This window comes from Camponotus floridanus, unplaced genomic scaffold, assembly GCF_003227725.1.
Source record: "Camponotus floridanus strain SB8 unplaced genomic scaffold, Cflo_v7.5 scaffold6, whole genome shotgun sequence".
NCBI lineage: Eukaryota > Metazoa > Arthropoda > Insecta > Hymenoptera > Formicidae > Camponotus > Camponotus floridanus.
The window spans coordinates 1508310-1529403 of record NW_020229769.1 but is presented as its reverse complement, the minus strand read 5'-3'; the positions used below and the strand labels follow the sequence as shown (position 1 = coordinate 1529403).

At 31.3% G+C, this 21094-nt stretch overlaps 4 protein-coding genes across 16 annotated transcripts; 1 reads left to right on the top strand and 3 right to left on the bottom strand.

Moving 5' to 3' along the window:
- Nucleotides 1-112: 112 nt before the first annotated feature.
- On the bottom strand, nt 113-3760 carry LOC105252043 (zinc finger protein 883). Of its 2 annotated transcripts, none has more exons than XM_011259215.3 (6): nt 3669-3760; nt 3253-3591; nt 2166-3118; nt 1848-2070; nt 775-1703; nt 113-450 (listed from the first exon to the last, which is right to left on the bottom strand). In XM_011259215.3, exons 2-5 carry the CDS (start codon nt 3544-3546, stop codon nt 966-968), a joined length of 2208 nt encoding a protein of 735 aa, XP_011257517.2. In that variant the 5' UTR covers nt 3547-3591; nt 3669-3760; the 3' UTR covers nt 113-450; nt 775-965. The 2 variants fall into 2 exon arrangements, with proteins under 2 accessions (XP_011257517.2, XP_011257518.2); XM_011259216.3 differs by having other exon boundaries at nt 3253-3487; nt 3669-3729.
- Nucleotides 3736-7043, bottom strand: LOC105252083 (tubulin--tyrosine ligase-like protein 12). Its single transcript, XM_020027760.2, has 2 exons — nt 5152-7043; nt 3736-3811 (listed from the first exon to the last, which is right to left on the bottom strand). Exon 1 carries the CDS (start codon nt 7028-7030, stop codon nt 5192-5194), a length of 1839 nt encoding a protein of 612 aa, XP_019883319.1. The 5' UTR covers nt 7031-7043; the 3' UTR covers nt 3736-3811; nt 5152-5191.
- A 572-nt stretch (nt 7044-7615) lies between these two features.
- LOC105252045 (phosphoacetylglucosamine mutase) lies at nt 7616-9985 on the top strand. Its single transcript, XM_011259227.3, has 4 exons — nt 7616-7804; nt 7973-8043; nt 8119-9445; nt 9578-9985. The coding sequence occupies exons 1-4, from the start codon at nt 7710-7712 to the stop codon at nt 9708-9710; spliced, it is 1626 nt and encodes a 541-aa protein (XP_011257529.1). The 5' UTR covers nt 7616-7709; the 3' UTR covers nt 9711-9985.
- Nucleotides 9986-10344: 359 nt separating this feature from the next.
- Nucleotides 10345-21024, bottom strand: LOC105252047 (glycine-rich cell wall structural protein 1.8). 12 transcript variants are annotated; one of them, XM_025412980.1, is made up of 9 exons: nt 20938-21024; nt 20751-20833; nt 19557-19580; nt 18542-18881; nt 17816-18130; nt 17096-17315; nt 15840-16094; nt 15700-15756; nt 12985-13690 (listed from the first exon to the last, which is right to left on the bottom strand). In XM_025412980.1, the coding sequence occupies exons 2-9, from the start codon at nt 20802-20804 to the stop codon at nt 13651-13653; spliced, it is 1305 nt and encodes a 434-aa protein (XP_025268765.1). In that variant the 5' UTR covers nt 20805-20833; nt 20938-21024; the 3' UTR covers nt 12985-13650. The 12 variants fall into 12 exon arrangements, with proteins under 12 accessions (XP_019883328.1, XP_025268765.1, XP_025268767.1 ...); XM_025412982.1 differs by having other exon boundaries at nt 19557-19577; XM_025412981.1 differs by having other exon boundaries at nt 20903-20998.
- Between the last annotated feature and the right edge of the window lie 70 nt (nt 21025-21094).

Sequence of the window (21094 nt, the reverse complement as noted above, 5' to 3'; positions counted from 1 at the left end):
TTTTCAGTCCCGAATTAGAACTTACATAGATTATTATTATCTCATAAGTTCATTCTTCAAAATAATTTATTATTATAATATCGACACATCGTAGAAAATTTTTTAGATGGAAATTAATTTTATACGTAATATATTCCGTTTTATGTGACGTTCATATCTTTTAGCAAGCTACAAAAAAATTACAGTGACGTATATATGAATTATATGGATTTTCAAATACTTACATGTCTCAAGCTTATTAATACTCAGCTAGGCCAAATATTACTTGTAGACTTTCCAAAAACATTGATTTACAAGACAATCTTCATTCTTTCTTGAAAAACGTATTAAGATAAGAACATGATATGACGACACTCATTAATAAACTGACTTTTTGCAAAAATTCCAAGCTCAGATTTTATCCAGCAGCGATCTCTCTTTCTCAAAACATACAGCCTTCTCAGATAATTTCTGGAAATATTAAATATAATAAATACATGTTTTTTCTTTTAACTTGATTATAGAAAAAATAAATTCTATAATAAATTACTAAGATAATAAATTATTTAATCTACTATACTTGTGTGCATAGAACATAACATTACATTTATGAAAATGATACTAATCATGTCTCCTTCCTCATATATATCTTTATTATGTTATTGTGAAATATAATTCGATCGATTAATCTTAAGAAATAAGAATTTCGAAAATATCTATATCAATAATTGAGTTTTAGATGAATAGAAATTGTTTAGACCAATTAAAAATTTTAATTTTTTTTGTTATACTTACAATATGTTGAAAAATATATAAATTCAGGTACTCCATAGCTGACACAGTTTTTTCGAGACGTAGATTTTCTTTCTTCGAAGACAACTTTTTCATATGCCGATGAAATCAGCATTAATCATAAATATTATTTTATATTAGAAAATTAAAATTATTCTTTCTCTATTCAAAGAGATAATTGTACTGGCGAGAACTTAGGAAACATGTGACAGCGAATTGACGTAGTTTGAAATCACCGAAATATCTTGTTTATGCATTGTAATATGTTTTAACATATCTTTTTTCCGTTTGAAGATTTCGTTGCATTGGTTACATTGCATTAATTTGCCATGTGTCCTAGCGTGTTTCAACATGTCATTCTTTTGCGAAAAGCTTTTACCACAAGTCTCGCAAGGATACGGTTTAACACCCGTGTGGATTCTCTCGTGGACAATTAGCGCACCTTTGCGCGTAAAATCTTTGCTACAATAATGGCACTTGTGTGGCTTGACACCTGTGTGGATCTTCATATGTTGGCTGAGATTACTGGAACATCTATAGCGCATATTGCAAACCTTGCAGATATACGGACGTTCTCCAGTGTGTATTCTTTCATGAATCAATCGCGCTTCTTTCGAAACAAATGAATTTCCACAATAATGACACATATGCGGTCTCTCTCTTAGATGCATTGATTTTTTGTGATACATCAACGAGCTCTTACTCGCTAATTTTTTACCGCATTCGTCGCACTCGTATAATTTATCGTCTCCGTGTACGCGTTCGTGATTTATCAGAACAGTGCGCTTTGGGAATATTTTGTTGCAGATGTTACACCGCCATATCTCCTTGTCATTACATTTCTTTTTGATGCTATCTATTATTTCTTCCTCGGTATGTTTTTTCCTGTGTATCTTCAATTCGCTCATAGATTTGCACTTATAAGCACAGACCTATAAATCAGTTACTCTCTCTTGTCATATTGTTTTTAATCAGTTCATTTTCAATGAGAATATATAATTAATATTAATATATTCAAAGATGAAAAATTTAATAAATTATACAGAATTTTTACAAGCTATCAATATGCTACTTACGCTACATGTATATGCTCCAATTGCATTATGTCGTTTCATATGCGTATTCATGTTTCCTCTGCGATTAAATGTTGCACCACAAATCGAACATGCATGCCTATTGGATCCGTGCGATAATTTATGTTGCCGTAATTGAATCCTTTTGTAAAAGGCTTTCCCACACTGTTCACAAGAATAGGGTCTGTTGCCATCATGTTGATTCATATGTTCTCGTAAATGAAATCTGTAAAAACAAAAGATACAATTTAGAAATATAATTTAACTTATAGAAATTAAGTTTGTAAAATTAACTAAAATAATTTTGAGAATAATTATTACCTTGATCTGAATGCATCGCCACAGATTTCACACATGTGTCTCTTCTTTATAGATTCATCCAAATGAATTCTTTTATGACCTCTCAAATTATTGGAATGTTTAAAACTTTTCCCACATAGATCACAAAGATATGGCTTATCTATTCTGTGAGTAGCCTCGTGAATATCCAAGCTAGACCACTTCTCGTACATTTTATCACATGTAAAGCACTGAAATAATAATCGCCCCTCATGTGATTCCATAATATGATTTAACAAATCTTTTCTATTATGATAAACTTTTTTACAATGACCACATCTTTTATTTATTTCAGTGGTAAAATTTTCATGAAAATATTTATGATTATCATAATCCTGTTGACATTTAAATGTTTGTTTACAAATAGCACAATGAATTGTCTCATACATTTTAGCTTTACTAATTACTTGCTTACTTTCACATTCTTTATTGAATGTCTGAGAAGTTTTTATTTTAAAGTTAATCTGCTCATTTCTGTACTTTTCATTTTCTGTAGTTCTAGATATAGTTATGTGTTTAGGAACATCCTCTTTCTTATTACAAAATGTTTTATGATTTTCAAATATTTCTTGTGTATCGCATAAAGTTTGGCATTGCAAGCATAAAATGCTATGATTTTCATTGCGGATTTTATCTTGTTGAATTTGTGATATTTTTTCTGTGATCTCAGTAGCTTTGCTGTTAACGTCTGTACAGGTTTGGATCAGAGTATTTAATTCTGATGACACAATACTCTTTGCAATGCTCTGAAAGTTATGTTTCTGTATTTCAGAACATACACCATTCCCTAATTCTTTCAAAGTTGATTCTGAAGAGTTTACCATTTTATTAGTAATAAATGTAAAAGGATGTGTATTATCATCTGTACACATTTCTTGAGCGATTTCTGATGAACATTCATCAATTAATACATTGTACTTATTTTCATATTTTGACTGCAAAATATCACATTCATAGATTATACAATAAATTAACATTAGATTTACAATATTTTAAAAACACTTTTTCACATATAAATAAAAGGTCTAAAAATACTTATAATTACTAAAAATTAATATTTTTTTCATACCTGTTTTTCAATATTTAGGAATCTTTTCATCCGTATATCAGTTCGTAAACATGAAACAACCAGTGAGTGTGCAATTTCCAATTTGTTGCAACAATCTATGCATACTTTGTGTGGCATCGAATCTTCTCTATCGATTGAAATAGGCATATGCAAATTTATTCTTTCTTTTAATTTAAACTCTATACCTTTGGCTGCAAAGATATCTATCCCATCCAAAGCAGATTCACCACAGAGTCTGCACAAATTGGTAAATCTGATATTGATATCATGATATTCATCTATCTCGACATTCATATCACAATATGTTAGAGGCACATTATCATCTATCTCTTGAAAATGCTGCGATTTATCAAATATATTTATTGAGTCCTCATTATTGGCACTTGAATTGGTCCTAAATAAAGTAGGAATAGTACCTTCTATAATAACAGGCACAGTTTTGCTTATGTAACAGCGATCTTTAATGTGATGGGAGCAAATGTAATAATTTAAATGTAATTCTGCATTCGATTTTGTGGCTAAATCCGATCTACCGCAACATTCCGCCCATACTTTGGCTCTGTAAAAATTATTTTCAAACTTGGAATTTAAGCATTGATAGAATAGTTATATAATTATATATATCGTCAATATATAATACGAAAATAATAACACTTATATATATATTATCAATTATATATATCGTCAATATATAATACGAAAATAATAACACTTCATAATTTATATAATACGTAAATAATAAAATCACTTTCATAATTTCTAAAAAATAAAATAGCTCATCCTAATAACGAGCATTAAGATATGCTAACCTATTTTACTAATGCACTTACGTGTCATCATTAGGAAAATTAATGAAAGTGACATTTGATGAATCTTCGTTTTCCGACGAATATTTACAATTTAATGCAGCGCAAACGATTCTCATATTGGATAATTAGTGTTTATTGTACGGACGCAAAAAATTTATTATTAAAACTTTGTTTCCCGTGAGTATATTTTCATGCTTGAGCCACGGAGCACGGAGAAACAAGGAGATAGAAGTTGCTCCCGATTGTAATGTAAATGCGATTGTTACGCCGATATATTCACGTTATTCGAGCTATTTTCAATTCATTCTCTTATGGATGTTCTACTTTAAAAAATTATTTCAGATTATAAATTTCAGATTACAAATTTTTTTAAATCTATAAATCTGTCTAACATTGAATTAATGACTTAATTAATAGACTAGATGATAAACTCAACACAAAATCATTAAGCCTGCAAATGTAATATAGGGCGTTCCAAAATTCACTGCCAGCGTTGAAAATCTATAGTTCACGTTACGTGTATTATATATTTTCAGCGCTAGCAATGAATTTTGGAGCATAGATATAAATTTATAATTAATTTCGTAATTCACAAATCGTTAGTGTAAATATAATGCTAAGAATTTATATTAACTAGAATATGACAAAGAATGAACTTACTTCCTTGCATTATTCATTACTTAATAAATTACAATTAGATTAAAAAAAAAATATTTTTGAAAAATACAAATTTGGCGTATAAAATGATAATATTACATTAATTGTTTAGCAACGTTGATCCAATCATCGAAATAATTTATAATGCAAGAAGATATACAGAAAATATTTCAACTTTAATTTATATTACAATTTATTAAATATTGTAATAAATTGTAATAAATTGTATGGTATTTGTCTATTATTTTTCTCACAGCATATTATCGTAAGATACGTGCATTTCAATCATATTTATTCATATATTTTCTTTCATTGAATTCTTGAATATGAAGAATGAAATTTTGAATAACATCTAGCTATTTGATCACAGTTAATATGAAAAGACAATAGTTAACAGTCATACATTATTTAATTAAAAAAATATTGAACATACTTTTTTTTCCTTTAATGAAGCCAAACGATCTTATCATAGTTCAATTTAATATATGAAAGACTTCTGGATTATCAATATCTAAGAACAGACATTTAAAGACATCATTGTAGAAATCTGGATAATATTCGCACGCTCGCTTGCAATCTGGCGTAAAATTTATTTCCAATAATTTAGGCTGCATTTCGGAATCCTTCCATTCCAATATCAAATCGGCGGCATACACGGCTCTGCTTTGCGGATTTTCAGCGATTCCTTTTGGCGGTGGTTGCGCGGTTGCGGCTTCGAAAACCTGTTGTAAAACGAAAAGAATCTTTGGTTCAACATAGGTTTTCCATGGATAGTTGGGATACTGATTTTCCCATTCCACGATAAAATCGGCGCATTTTAAATGAAAAAGCGCATCCTCCTCAATATAATTCATGACGGTGAAATGTTGCTCGTATACATCAAAATTGTTCAGCGCGAATGGTAGATTTGCAAAACGCAGGAAAAAATTCGCGTAAGCGTACACTCGCAATGGTTTTACCGATTTGAGTAATACAACGTATCTTATGTCAAATTTCACTTGATTGATATCTGGCCTGTTATATAAAACTGGTCGCGCGATATACTTCTGTGCAATTTTAGGCCCTGTGCAAGGTAATCTCAGAATGTGATAGAGATTATTCGTGATATAGGTGTCCAAGCCTCTCGCCAGGTTCCATGGTTTGCAAATCCAATGATTATCCAAATTTTTATCTGCTCGCTGTGTAAAGTAAACAACAAACTGCACCAACTCTGTACTCAAGTTATATGTTGTCGGTAACCATGCTGGATAAGTTTCTAGAGTATCTGGATCATATAATTTATCTTTCGCTACTTTTCTTCTACATACAACTGACAATAGATCTTTTCTTGTCAAAACATGTTCGTATGGAAATTGATTTACAAAAACATGAGGCAAAGAAAGGCTCAATTCTTTATACATTTTGTAGTGAGACGTAAGCCAGAATATATCTGCCTCTTCTTCATTGTCAGTGATTTCAAATGCTGGATCTGTCAAATAATTAATTACATTATCATAATGTGAAAAAACTTTCAATTTTTTATTAGTATCTGCCTTTAGTTCAGTTTTCATTTCTGACAAGCTTTCATAACAATAATCTCCTAAAAAGTAATCTACATCTGGCTCAGTCTGTTCAAAACTTTCTTCAAAAACACTATCAATCCAAGGCAGTAATAATGCCCATCTCTTTTGAGGATCATTTGTCTGATTTTCTACAAAATCTCTTGTAACTTCGTCTCCTGCACCAATATTTTTTATAGGAAATAGAAGTGTATAAGTAACACCTTCTGGCATATACAAAAAAGGCACTGCTCTAAAATTAGGTTCATTACTATGATTTATCGCCGATCCAACTTCATCCATAATATACCATATTGGCATTCTATCCTCTATTGCTGCATAATTTATTGAATACGACTGATTGTATCGCCACATTTCCCTCATAACATTTTCAATTTTTTCCTGTTCCTCAGCTTCAATATCTATGCCCATCAATAAGCACATACGATTAAGCAGATTAGGTACTTGGATTAAATTTTGTTGAGCATTACGAATATCATAGCTCCATGCATGATCAATCAAATAAATGTTATTTGGATCTTGTATAGAGATACCATTTTCTGCAGATACAATTAGTTTCCAAATTGGCTCTGTAACATGTCTTTTTTCATTCTCATAGTCTACCTTTGCCAAATGGAAGACAAGGTCAGAATCAAAAATTTGATTTTTTAATTTCTTGTACAGACTTTCCCAGAATAATTGTGGAACACCACAAGATTGAAGTTGTAGTGTGTGTGTTTGAAGAAATATATTAAACAAATTTTCACCATCCATTATATAAAAATAAATAAGTATACCTAGAACAAATAAATACTTAATGATTATGTATTCCATATAATAACAAATAAATTCACATGTGTAATTGTAAAACAATCGATACTTACCTATATTTCTTCTAAAATTGATGCACGTATAATAGTTAATTTATCGATAGAAATCAATTTAAATAGATAGCCTATAATACAAAAAAATATTTAAAATAAACTATACCTATTTAAATTGAAAACAATCTCTCAATGCATTTTGTATTATATAAAATAAGAACGCAGTTTATATCATATCAAGTAAGAATAAAGCACTTTTTTGTACTCTGATAAATACATCAAAAATCGTAAGTCCCGATTTACAATAGATAATTTAAGCCCTAAGCCTTAAGAAATTGACCAATCACAGTCGAATATTCTCTTCATACTTGACTGTGATTGGTCAATCTCTTAAGGTTTAAATTACTTATTGTAGACCCGGCCTTATCTGGGATAGGTTGACTAATCAGATTCTTAGTCCAATTGAAATGTATGATGCACGTCGTATCTAGATATTCATGTATCCATGACTGTTAATCCAAGTAATACAGCAGATATCTACCATATGGTGGTTATATTTTCGTACGCAATGTGCATATTATAAATCTTATGTTAATCTGTGATATATTGAATTTAATATTGATATAATTATGGAATCCAATTATTTTCAAAATATTGTGAATGCCGAATACAATCGGAAATATGATAAATATATCACATATGGAACAGCTGGCTTTAGAACAAAGTAAATAAATTCCTTTATTTTTCTCACTGACACCTGTTGATTTCTTTAATTAAAAATATTACATAAAAAAATAATATTTTTACTTACTTTCTATATTTTTATAGTATAACATCCATACAAATCTTATATTTTATTTAAAATAATTCTAAATGTATTTATTAATTTTAGATCAAATGTTCTGGAACATGTTTTATATAGAATGGGTCTTTTAGCAGTTTTAAGATCAAAAGCAACAAGAGGTGAGACATCATAAAATAAAAGTTTTAAATATTTTTAAGTTTATTCTTCCTTAATAATTATATTTTTTTTTTCAGCTGCCATAGGTTTAATGATTACAGCAAGTCATAACTTGGAGCCTGACAATGGTATTAAACTCATTGATCCTGCTGGAGAGATGCTTGAAGCTTCTTGGGAAACTATAGCAACAAATTTAGCTAATGTGCAAGATAGTGATTTGATACATGTATTAACAGATATATCTATAAAAGAAAATATTGACTTATCAACACCAGCCAAGGTGATAACAGGAAGAGATTCTCGTAAAAGTAGTCCTATCTTATTAAATGCTGCATTAGCAGGAATCAGAGCTTTGAATGGTAATATTACTGATTTAGGATTAGTTACAACTCCACAGCTGCACTATATTGTTGTATGCATAAACACTAATGGTGCTTATGGCGATCCCACTCTACAAGGATATTATTCAAAACTTGCAACAGTATTCAAAAGTATTAAAGGTGCTGAGAAAAACAATAAAAAGTACACAAGTGTACTAAACCTAGATGCTGCAAATGGTGTTGGTGCTATTGCAGTGAAGGAATTTCAAAGATATTTGATGGATGCATTGGATATTAATCTATTCAATGATGGAAGCGGAAGCTTGAATCATATGTGCGGTGCAGATTATGTCAAGGTACAACAGACCATGCCTTTAAATATCCCTTCTGAAACAAATGTTAGATGCGTTAGTATCGATGGGGATGCAGATAGAGTGGTGTATTTTTATGTAGATGAAAATAACAAATTCCACCTTTTGGATGGAGACCGAATAGCGACGCTGGTAGCAGCCTATTTTAAGGAACTATTAACAATGAGCGGTTTATCTTTACAATTGGGCTTAGTACAAACAGCATATGCTAACGGTGGTTCAACTGATTACATTTCGAACGTATTACAAGTACCAGTCGCGTGCGTGCCAACTGGTGTGAAACATTTACACAAGAAAGCGCTGGAATTCGATATTGGAATCTATTTCGAAGCAAATGGGCATGGAACCGTAATCTTCAAGGATACTGCTAAGGAAGTTATTAAGAATCATGCTAAGAATGAAAAGCTTTCGGAAGCACAAAAAACGGCCTCCACAAAACTGAAAGACGTAATTGATTTGATAAACGAGACGGTCGGTGATGCATTGAGCGATATGCTGTTAGTCGAGACTATATTACACGCCAAAGGCTGGGACATTATCGAGTGGGAAAGGAGTTACAATGATTTGCCGAATAAACAACTTAAAGTCAGTGTCAGAGATAGAAATATTATAACAACAACAAACGCGGAAAGACATTGCTTGACGCCTGTTGGTTTACAAGAAGAGATTGATAAAGCTGTATCTAAATATTCAAGAGGTCGATCTTTCGTTAGGTATAATGCAATAAATATTTCTAAAGTACCATCTATTATTTGTTTAAAAATTTATTGAGAAAAAAATTAATCAAAAAAACCAATTGCATTGTAATGTCATGATTAATGTTTTAATCATAACTTTTATTTCAGGCCTTCTGGAACTGAAGACATCGTGCGAGTTTATGCGGAATGTGAAAATCCATCGGATGTTAACAAATTAGCTGTGGAAGTAGCCTCACTCATATATAGATTAGCAGATGGTGTTGGACCTGAACCCTCATGATTAAATTTGAAGTTATATAATTATATCCATTATATAAAAAACAATAATTTAGTATTCTAGCTAGATTTCAAGTTCTGTTTGTATATTGCATTTAAATCTTGGCACATAAAATACCATAAAACAGTATTTTAAAAAATTTTAATATAAATGTATTAAAGAACTGATCATTTAATCATCGAGAAACTTTTTACATAATTTGTGAAAAGTATTTTATTAGATGAATTGTATTGCAATATACAAGTTTTTACTGGTAGTTTTTACTGCTGGTCTATTCTAGAGACTAATTAAATATATATTGTAGTTATATATCTAATTCGTATCTATTTAGATATTTTTGTATTTTAATACAAATCAGATATAAAATTTTAATCTAAAATTCATCTCTTAATTTTTCTTATATCACCAAAAAACACTATAAATATTGTCAGCAAGAATATTTTAAATTAATAAGTTAATATGACATGTATATGGTTAAAAAGTTATTAAAGTTTTCATATCATGCTTAAGATTTTTTGGGATTGAAACTAAAAGAAAAAGTATATTATCAAAAAATTTATCTCTTAAAATATAATTTCACGTTAAATGTGAATTTATTAAATTCAATAGTTATTGTAACAATGTTTTATATGAAAAAAATTCATATTAATAGTAATTCAATATTTTATTGCTGTATGCTTTCTTACATCTCGTTATACAAGGCCAGGCTTTATTACCCATCTTCTTCACATCTAAATCCTCTCCCTTGGACATGCAAACGAGTTGACTGAATGCTTCTCAGAGTTATTAGTAGTTCCTATTGAGTTCATCTCAATGTCCATTGGTCTCCCCTCATCCCGTTTGTAATCTATTAAAAAAATTATTATATAGGACATACATAAAATATCCCACTAATGGTGGGCTTAATGAAACATATTTAAATTAGCTTATAATATTATCACTTATTCCTATGAACGCCAGCTAAAGAATCAATGCTCATAGAAATTACTTTTTAATTAATGATAAAACTGTCATATATATTTCATTTAAAAAACTAATATTTTAGAACTTGTAAAACGGACCTTGGATGTGACGTCAAATTAAAATTACGTATTTTGTATTGACAAATGTGTCGTAAAAAATAAGAAAGTGCACTTTTTAAAAATATAAATTCTGGTGAGAGATGTAATGCATATTACTTGAACAGTTAATAGGAGCGTTGTACAGGTCGACAATTTGTTTGAAAAATTTTTTTCTGCGACATTCTTGTATCGATATTAAAATATAAGCTGTTCCGAATGTAACAGCGTATCTTACAATGGCGCTTGGTTTTATCGCGAAAAGATGTATGAACGGAATTTTTAAAAATTTATTCCATAGAAAGTTTCGGCGGCGGTAGGAATAACTTGTAAATTATGGTGATGTTAGCAAAAAAACACTGCATTTTTTCCAATTCACGCATCACATTCGTTTACCTTTTGCGTTCTAATTCCATCTCATAAAATAGTTATAAATCGATATAATAGAAAATATGATAAAATTTAATATATTGGAAGGCGCAATTTTTATTTTCTATATAAAGTTCTATGTAAAGTTAATTTACTTCACATCTATTAAAGATTAGAAAGATTAATATATTCAGATTTTTTAAATCTTATATCTTTATTATGCGCACATCAGAATAATTTGATATAATTTATTGGATGGAACATGAATTATTTAAGTCAATATGAAGTGATATTGATTTTGTAAAATATTTTCAGAATTCATAAAATTATAGAACATCATTTGTAAATATCATTTGTGAAAGATGAAATATAAAGAAGAAATATGAAAATTTTAAGAATATAGACATATGTCAGAAAATTCATTACATTAGGTGATCTTGATAAGATTAAATTCTGATAACTATAATAAGAAGATAAATATGTGAAACTTTAGACATAATTCCGACAAATAGTTTAAAAATCTGTCTTAATAAAACTGAATAAATATCTCACTATACAATTCGGAATTATTTAATGAGAGCTATCGTGAGTCGATATGGAGACGGAATCAGAATCGATGCATTTCTATCGCAATGCATAACATTGAGATTACAAAAAAGCGGCTGCTTTCTTTATACGCGTTTCGGTAATTGACATATTTGTTTCTTTTCTCGTTTAACATTTTGGTGTTTTTGTTCGACCGGACATTCTCCATTCGCACTTATAAGAACATTAATATAGTAGGCCCGAGAACGCTTAAGTTTTCTCAACAGATAAAGTATTATAATGGTCGCACGCGATGAACATACCTTCTTGTCAAATTCAAAGCACGCCAGCTTTGAACGCAAACGCAATTTGTGGCGCATTATCCATATATCGCAGGTTGGTTTATTCGCCGATCGGGTCGCATCTACGGGTAGCCACGCATAGCGAGTAATCGTCGTAATCGGTTTCTTCAATAATCGCAGGTCAACAAGCCGCCCCAAGGTAACGTACGGCAACGCGTTCATCGTACGCGCTCGTAAATCGGCATTTCAGTACAGTACCTAACTAAGTAAATTGCACCAGCTGGAGATTGATGTTTTGCATTGTTATCGAATTCTTTAAGAGCTTTCCATATCTATGACAATATGTTTTCCTGCCCAAAATTTTTTACATTTTGGAATCTTATTATTAAATAGATTTTTATATTGCTTCAATATAGTAGATTATCATATACTCATTATGATAATATATATATAATTTTTTTCAACTTCATATATACTTTATATTAAATTACTATAAAATTAATTATCCTAAAAATATCCTAGAAATATCTTAGAATTATCCTAGAAATAATTTAAGATTACAATGCATAACATCGTCGAATTAAAAATTAACATTGAATAACATAGTGGAACGCACGCTGACTACTAATTGTTTGTTCGCTTTTGCGAATGGTACAAGTAGATATGTTAGATGAACAATTAATATTCTGTCTAATATCGCTGCTTGATAATATGTCTTTATGAAGTAAATCAATGCTATAAAGTAAATTATGCTTCTTGCATAATATTATGAGAATTAAATTTTTCACATTTATATGAATAATAAAAATCGTGCAACGATAAAATAAAAAATAAAGGCAAAATATTTTTCTTATGAATTATCTAAAGTGAGAATGATGTTACTGATAAAATCATATTTTTTATACTTTACTAAATAATTAAATTTAATAACGATTTCATTATGCACAAAATGACTGAAAGAAAAAATAAATTATCATATTATTAAAGATTTTTTTATATAAAGATTACACATTCATTTGCACTTTATTTCTTTTATATAAAGGTACATTAAATGTATGATATAACTGTTATTATATATCTAAGTTTCTCTGCTTTTCATGAATGAACATTTAAAATATTATATTCGACCTTTCTTTTAAGTATTAAAAAAAAGATTGTACAGTATCATTATCAATAGTATAAGTCACCTTTTGTAGAATTAAAGCTATAGTGTAAATTACCTATGCTACAATGTGGGCATTAAGAAAATTATAAGTCAAGGGAAATATTCACCCACATTAGATAACATTCGATTTTATTTATTCATAGAAAAAGATAATAAGAAAAAAAAAACCAAACTACATGAATAATCTACCAAAAATTCTTTTCAAACACACAATGGACTAACATAATAGACATATATCATTATGAATTAATAATAAATTTTCTTCAATTTTGACCAAATTTATATCATCCACTGATAAGTAGATTATTCTTACCATATCTTATGATATAATTAAACATTATAAGTTATATATATGTTTTTCATAATAATCATATATGGACTCAATGTCGGACGCAGAGGGCAGTTCCTAGGTAATCGAATCCATAAGCGAATGATCGCTGCTTAAAAGGCGGTGATTTTTTTTTATGATTTTTTTTTATACGGTTGCCTTTCGCATGCGCTAGCATGTTTGCTTTAGTATACTTTTAGTACCTCGGTGGCATCGCGTCTGCCGGACCTGGGAAGCTAAAAGGTCAGAAAATGAAAAATCGCAAAATTAATCACGTGATCGCCTTGCTGGGCAAGGAGAAAGTATAAGATGTAACACTGGTATGCGCGATCAGCGCGGAACGCGTCCAGATGCGAATTCGAATGCATATCTGACGGCAGTATGGGTTCTGATATGATGTTCAGGAAATATTGGATGTTTTTTTCCACGTCGCAGCGCATATAACGCACATTTGCTGAGAGATACAGCTATCAGATCTGGGTAAGATATTTCTTTCGTATTCGTGTTCTTCGTATTTTTACGTATTCTTTATTATTGAATTTATATACTAAATATATTGTACTAAATTTATGATATAAAACGATATTATAAGAAGAAATTAAAAGTCAAATCTTTACTTTCTCTTATATAGATTTTTTTTAAATATATATCAATTTGATATATCAATTTGAATTAATATATGCCAATTATTCAATATATTATTGTACGATAAAATAATGTATTATATAAAAATATGTAAAGAGATGAAGATATAAAGAGATTTTGTATTTAATTAAATATGGAAAAATATAGATTTGTAATGAGATTTTTGATTTAATCGCAGAATAAAGCAAAGCTCACACCCAGTTCTGATTAACTGTCATACATGTAAGAAGCTAGTCAATCGATACGCCGCAATCAGTCATCTCTCGGCACTGTCGCAAGTGCGTTTGAAAACTGGATTTTAAACAGATTCTGTAAAAAGCAGAAGAGTTTCAAGTCGTCGAAAGACTTTTGTCGGACGTTCAATCGTCGTTCATCATGGGCGCAACGCAACGCTTTGTTGTTTCTCGGAGAACAAGTTTATTTGATGAGTTGAATTGTAGGAAAAGTGTCTCAGATTATGGCAAAAGGCGTGGGAAGCAAGATGCGAAAGATGTGCATTTGTAGTTTCGCAGGCTGTAAGTTTTTGCGGTGCGCAGTGTATATCGTGATGGTCGGTTTATATTCGCGACGCGAGATAAAAAAATTGCGGAACGATTTCGTTCTTCCGAGATATTTCCGCGGATCGAAGAATTTTCGCGGGACACATTACGCGCTGTGAGAACACGCTCACAGAAATTGATCATCCGGAAAATACTTTATACGTGTTTGTAAAAGAAATTTCCGCCCTTTTCTCGATGGCATCTCGCCATTGCCGGAATTGCCGCAGGGTGATCGCATGGCGCATCTTTGATGGACGTTGAAATCGACTTTCATCGGAGTACGTAAAAGAAGAGAGGCGTATATCACGGATATGTATGTAAAACGGAATGTGGCAATAAGTCCTCAAATTGATAAATCACATGTTGAGAATATGTATCGTAAGAAATTAGTTTAATTTACAGAAAATTTTAGAAAATGTATATTCACGAAAATCAGTATTTTTCTCAAGTACATATTATTTTTTAAATAATTTCTTTTATCATTTCACAAGAGTTATCACAATATTTAGTTTATATATTTAATTCAAAACATATTATAATTAATAAGATAAATTTAGAAAATTTGGTACAAATATATAAAAATTAAATATATGATAGTGTATGCACATCATTAATTATAAACAGCCATTAAAATCTTTAGCCATAGGTGATTTTCAGCCTCTGTTCTCTTTTACACTCATAAGATAAAAAACGTCGGCTTCTTGTACACGTGTACTGATAGAAGCAACGATTTGTTTACGCAAAATAACATGTACACGATAAAGGTACATTTCCGTATATGTATGCGAGTGTCGCGCTAAGTGTCACACCTTATACTTTTACAGAAATATTTAACCTGTGTCGATTCGCATAGAAACTGCATATGTGTTACACATCGACATAATCGAGATAAGAACGAGAGAGGCATATGTAACGCAAAGAGTGGATACGCTTAGATTGATAAGCATACGCATATAGATTCCCTTCGCTTTTCAACATCAACATGTGTTTAGTGTGTTACTTTCATAGTCGCAGCTTTGATGAAATATATGAAAGTGATAATTTAATAAAGTGCAACTTACCGTCCGCCGCCACGTGGAGGACCATATGCATCTGGTCTGTCATATCCCTCGGCATAACTACAATATGATAGAGAAAGCATATATTAGCCGTATGTGGAAGATAAACATTTTCTTTCAACAATCCGTCGTGATTTACTTACCCGCCAGCTACTGGTGGATATCCACCACTGGGTACGGCACTGCCAGGTCTTCTACTAAACATATCAGCTTGTGGTCCTGGACCAGTGCTGTAGCTAGGTGCTCCAGTGCTGTAGCTAGGTCCAGTGCTCATGGGCCTGTTAAATGGAGGTATATCATTACCAGAAGGACCATCTCTCCTTTCGTAGACCATTGCAGCTCCCTGACTTACCCCCCCAGGCCCACCCATCATATCCCCTGGCCCGCCCGGATAACCCCTGTTGTGCATAATTTAACTTTATTAACTTATTTTCACTCTACCCTAGGCGACATTTAAAATATTACTACATTGCTACATAAGCATTGCTGCAATATGTCGCTTAATCGCTTTGGTTAGAATAAAAATAAAGCCTAATAACAGTTTAAGAAAATTTTGTAAAAGCTGCTTATGAATTGTACAAATTCTTTATAAACTGTCATTTTCTCAATTTTAAATGTACCCATATTTCTAGCGAATTTAATGTTTACACTGAAAATTCTCAGGAGGAATATTCCCATTTAACAGGCTCCTAAGCTTAAACTTATTATAATCGAATCTACTTTAATTAAAATTTTAATTAAGTTTAATAAGAAGAATAATAATTTTCAGTGCAGACATTCACAAAGCATGTGTATAATAAGAAAAGTTTTCTTACATATGTGTAATAAAGCTGTTGTAATGAAAAAAGATAGTCATACAATGCAATGTAGATGATTCTTATAATTATAGATTACTTTAATTTCATGGATCTTGAAAGTATATTTAATGATAACAAAAGATGTGTAAATTGATAAATAATTGAATGATCTACATTTCACTGCACTAAATTATTAATAAATTCAATTAAATCTCATATTTGGAAAATATTTCATAAATCATGAATAAAATTGCAATTATATACAATTCCCATCTCTTTAAAATCTAATTAAATATATGTTACATATTATAATTAAAAAATAATGTTGCATTATGCAAAATAATATCTCAAACCAAAGAGAGCTTTAGGCATTTACGATTTTTGCAAAGTATATAAATTACGAACTTCACTACATAGGATAAAAAGATATATCAACACTTGAAGATGTAATAGCATGTAAGCACATGTAAATATAATAACTACAGATAAATATCTACGAATCTTCTTTGGCTTGAGAAAAAACTCAAGAAATCAGAATGAGATTCAAAAAATCTCGAAGATTAATTTAAGAGAAAAAAAATAAACTATAGAAACTACTTTACCAGTGACTCTCATCATATCCCACATCAGTGTACCCAGTTCCATATCCAGTAGTGGCAACGGCACCACCACCGTTTCTCATTGGTCCAGTTGCACTTCGGTCATAATCATTTCTAGCTGTGTAATCGACTGTGCGACTGGCACCAAAATTATCGGTACGACCATAATCTACTGGACCAGGTGCACCACGATTGAAATCTCCGGCCATACCACCACCAACTACTGTAAACAATAAAGGTATTAAGATTTTGGATTATTTTTATATCTCACGTTTGTTTCACTTGGAAAGTTTGTGTGTTTCTTTGAGCTCATATATTTCACAAGATTTTATCGTCAAGAACTAAAAACTCAATAGATGAATATATATATATATATATATATATATATATATATATATATATTAAATAAAAAATATAGAATATTTTAACTGAAAGATGTGATGTATAAATATCATGCAAGTAAATTTAGGATAGAGATTAGAGATATTTTCTTTAAATTCAAGAGATTCAAAAGTATAAGATATTCTTGAAAAAGCTTTGTACACTTTTCTATATTTATAACGTACTATATAATGATAATATTAAAAGCCAAAAATTTTTTCTCGTCTTAATGCCTTAATTTTTATGCAGTTGGTCCATACGTGATATAGATTATATAATCATATGACGCCGATTCTCACATACTTTCAAAGTTGGACAAACACCACTCACCACCTTGATTACCATAGTCTGTTCTAGCACCAAAGTCGGCACGACCATAATCAGCCGTTCGTCCATAATCCGCTGCACCAGTCGGTCCATATCCTCCTACGGCACCGGCAGCTGGTCCATATCCGCCACCCATTCCTGGCGCCGTCGAGGTGTAACCCATCGCCGCGCCACCCACGTTCTGACCATAAGCCCCACGGTCAGCATAGCCAGTACCAAAGTCCGCCCCACGGCCGCTAAAGTCGCCAGCTCCACGATTGTAATCGGTGTACCCGGTCGCGACGCCACCTGCAGCAGATCCATCGTAACCAACGAGTTGGATCGGAAGAACTGCAAAGCACGTTGAGATATCGAATTGGTTTTTAAATGTACATTATTAAAATTATACTCTAATTTCATTCCAACATACTATTTTCTCAATGCGCTCTGTAATATAGAATGTTATATCGTTCGCAGAAATTTACAAATCGATTTAACAAAGGAAATCCTACTCTTTAATATTTATTAATATAGGGAAGATAGGAAAGAGATAACAGAACTGACAGAAAAAAATAAAAAATTTGACTATATGTAAATATGACACATATATACATAGGGCAAATATACATACATACATACATACATACATATATATATATATATATATATATATATATATATATATATATATACTCGAGGAAAATTAAATGAGAAAATAGTCTTGTCGGAATTTACAGATAATGATGTGCAAACTATACCAACCTCTTCTATCATTGTATGGTCCAGGACGAGCGTCTCTACCACCGTCTCGTCCCCCCCTACCACCTCTCATTGGTCCACCTCTTCGGTCATCTCGGCGTCCTCCTCCACCTCCGCGTGACTTCCCGGTTGACTGTTCCACGTTGATCGTCGCTCCTTTGAAGTTGGAATTATGAAGTGCCTTAATTGCCGCAGCTGCATCCTCTTCTCGTGCCATGTGGACGAAACCGTATCGATTCATAACATCACATTCTGTCACCTCACCAAAGCGCAAGAACAATTGCCGCAATTCATCGTTGCGACAATTTTCTGGCAACCGCCCCACAAATATTTTTGTTTTCCGCTACAAAATATAAAAACAATTATTACTCTCTTCTCTTAGTTTTTTAAATAATTTTATAATAATTAAATTAACACTGATAATATATTTTCAGGCCTTTTTAGATTATCTATAATTTGCAACAAAATTCAAGATAAAATTTTATTTATAATTCTATACATATTTTTTAATATATACATATACATATATATATATATATATATATATATATACATATATCTTGATATATATTAGTTTATATTTTATATAGTCAAATGTTTTTAACACATAAATTTAAAATTTATATAATTTAAATAAACATTTGTCTTAATTTTTATTGTAAATTGTAGATTGTCTAAAGTGGCCTTAATATAAATAAAATATTAGGACAATCTTGATAAGAATATAATTTAATAATAATTGTATCTCAAAAATTGACCATACATCTAAAGAAATGCAAAAAGTATGGTGTCTGTTTGAGAATTATTATTGCTCAGTTTTCTTTCAACATTTTACAAAATATATGAAATTATAATAATGTAAAACTTGCTGAGCATATTACATCATTATATAATTAATATATTAAAATATTATGCTGCAAAATGAACAAAGATCCTCAATCTTTTTTATATCTTAGCAAAATTCTTTATAATATACAGTAATTAATTAAATAAGAAAAATATCTGTATATGATCTTACCGGCTGATTAGATGAAACCATCTTCTGAAAACATAATTCATCAAGATTACTATTTCATAAATACAGGTATTAAATAATTTCTGAATTTTAATTTATCTCAAATAGATTTTTCATAACTTGCAATGTGAATAATAAGAGAATTATCTAATATAGAAATTTCTTATTATGTAAAATATATACTTTTTATAATTTAGCTCGGTATTATTTATAAGTATATGTGCTATATAAATCAAGTTTTCTGCTATATTTTTATATTATATAACAATAGATATTTTATCAATATAATATAGTACAATTGTTCGTGCAAAAATAAGTATCTCCAAGATATCATTAAAGATGTTCACATTATCTTTCAATTTTAAACATAAAAGATATGGATTAAACTAGGAAAGAGAGGGTTAGAGAATAAATACAAATAGGAGACGAAGGCTTTTTCAAGGCCATATCGACCGCACCTCGATTTTGTCGCCGAAGGTCGGGAAATTGCAGGCATCATCGGACAATTGATCTTTATCGAGAGAAGATCGGCGATCATATTATACAACAGCATATCACGTACACGTGTGAAACAAAGGATTCCTATCTAATACGAGAAAACATGACCGGTCCCGCCGATGGCTTTCCCAGAGATCTATCGGCGCCGATCTTCGTCCTCGATTCGCGTCGCAATCGACGGTATTACTTACGTGTAAGTGCGCCGTTTTTGCGAATTAAATCGAAAACAAAAGGGAGAGGGAAAGAAAGTAACGAGTCTCGCGACGAAGAAAAGAGATGCGAAATGGCGGTCAAAGTCGAGTCCACTTGATGTATTCTCGTACGAGAGCGAACGGCTTTAGCCAAGTAGGAAGTATTGCCAACCGTTGTCTGTAAAAAAAGTTACCGATCCCGATTGCTCGCGTCGTTGGATGACCCCGATCATTCAATTTATTGATCCCCCTCGAGGCTTTCACGCGAACGACGCGGTGCAATCACGTACTTCTCGGTTTATCCTATAGAGACAGAGAGAGAGAAAAAGAAAGAGAGAGAGAGAGAAAGGAGATGGGGAGAGAAAGAAAGGGAAAGTTTACAGAAATGATATATTATTTGCGATCGCCGACGCGACAAGATCAATTTAATTCCTCGCAAGGAAGAGAATTAAGGGATGGAAGGGATGGAGAAAGAGGAGGAAAGGAGAATTTACAGAAATGATATTACCGTTCCAGCCGTCGACGTCTCCGAGGTAGCATGGTAACCGACGGACGTGTCCATTGATAATGCGGAAAAAAGACAGAAAGGAACTGAAATAAATAGAGCAACGTGCAGAAGCTATTACTCGTTATACGCGATCGTATTGTATCTCCGCTCACTCTGAATGGAACAGCACGACGCTCCCGTAACTTACGTTAAAAAAAATGGCTCGCACGTAGTACACGACGCCGCTGCTATGCTCGTTCGTTGTGGGAACAGGGCTGCCAACCGTGCGGCAGTCCCCGCCACCTCTTTCTCCCCCGCTTCAGTCTCGATTTACAATAGGTAGTTTAAGCCCTAAGCAGAGAGAA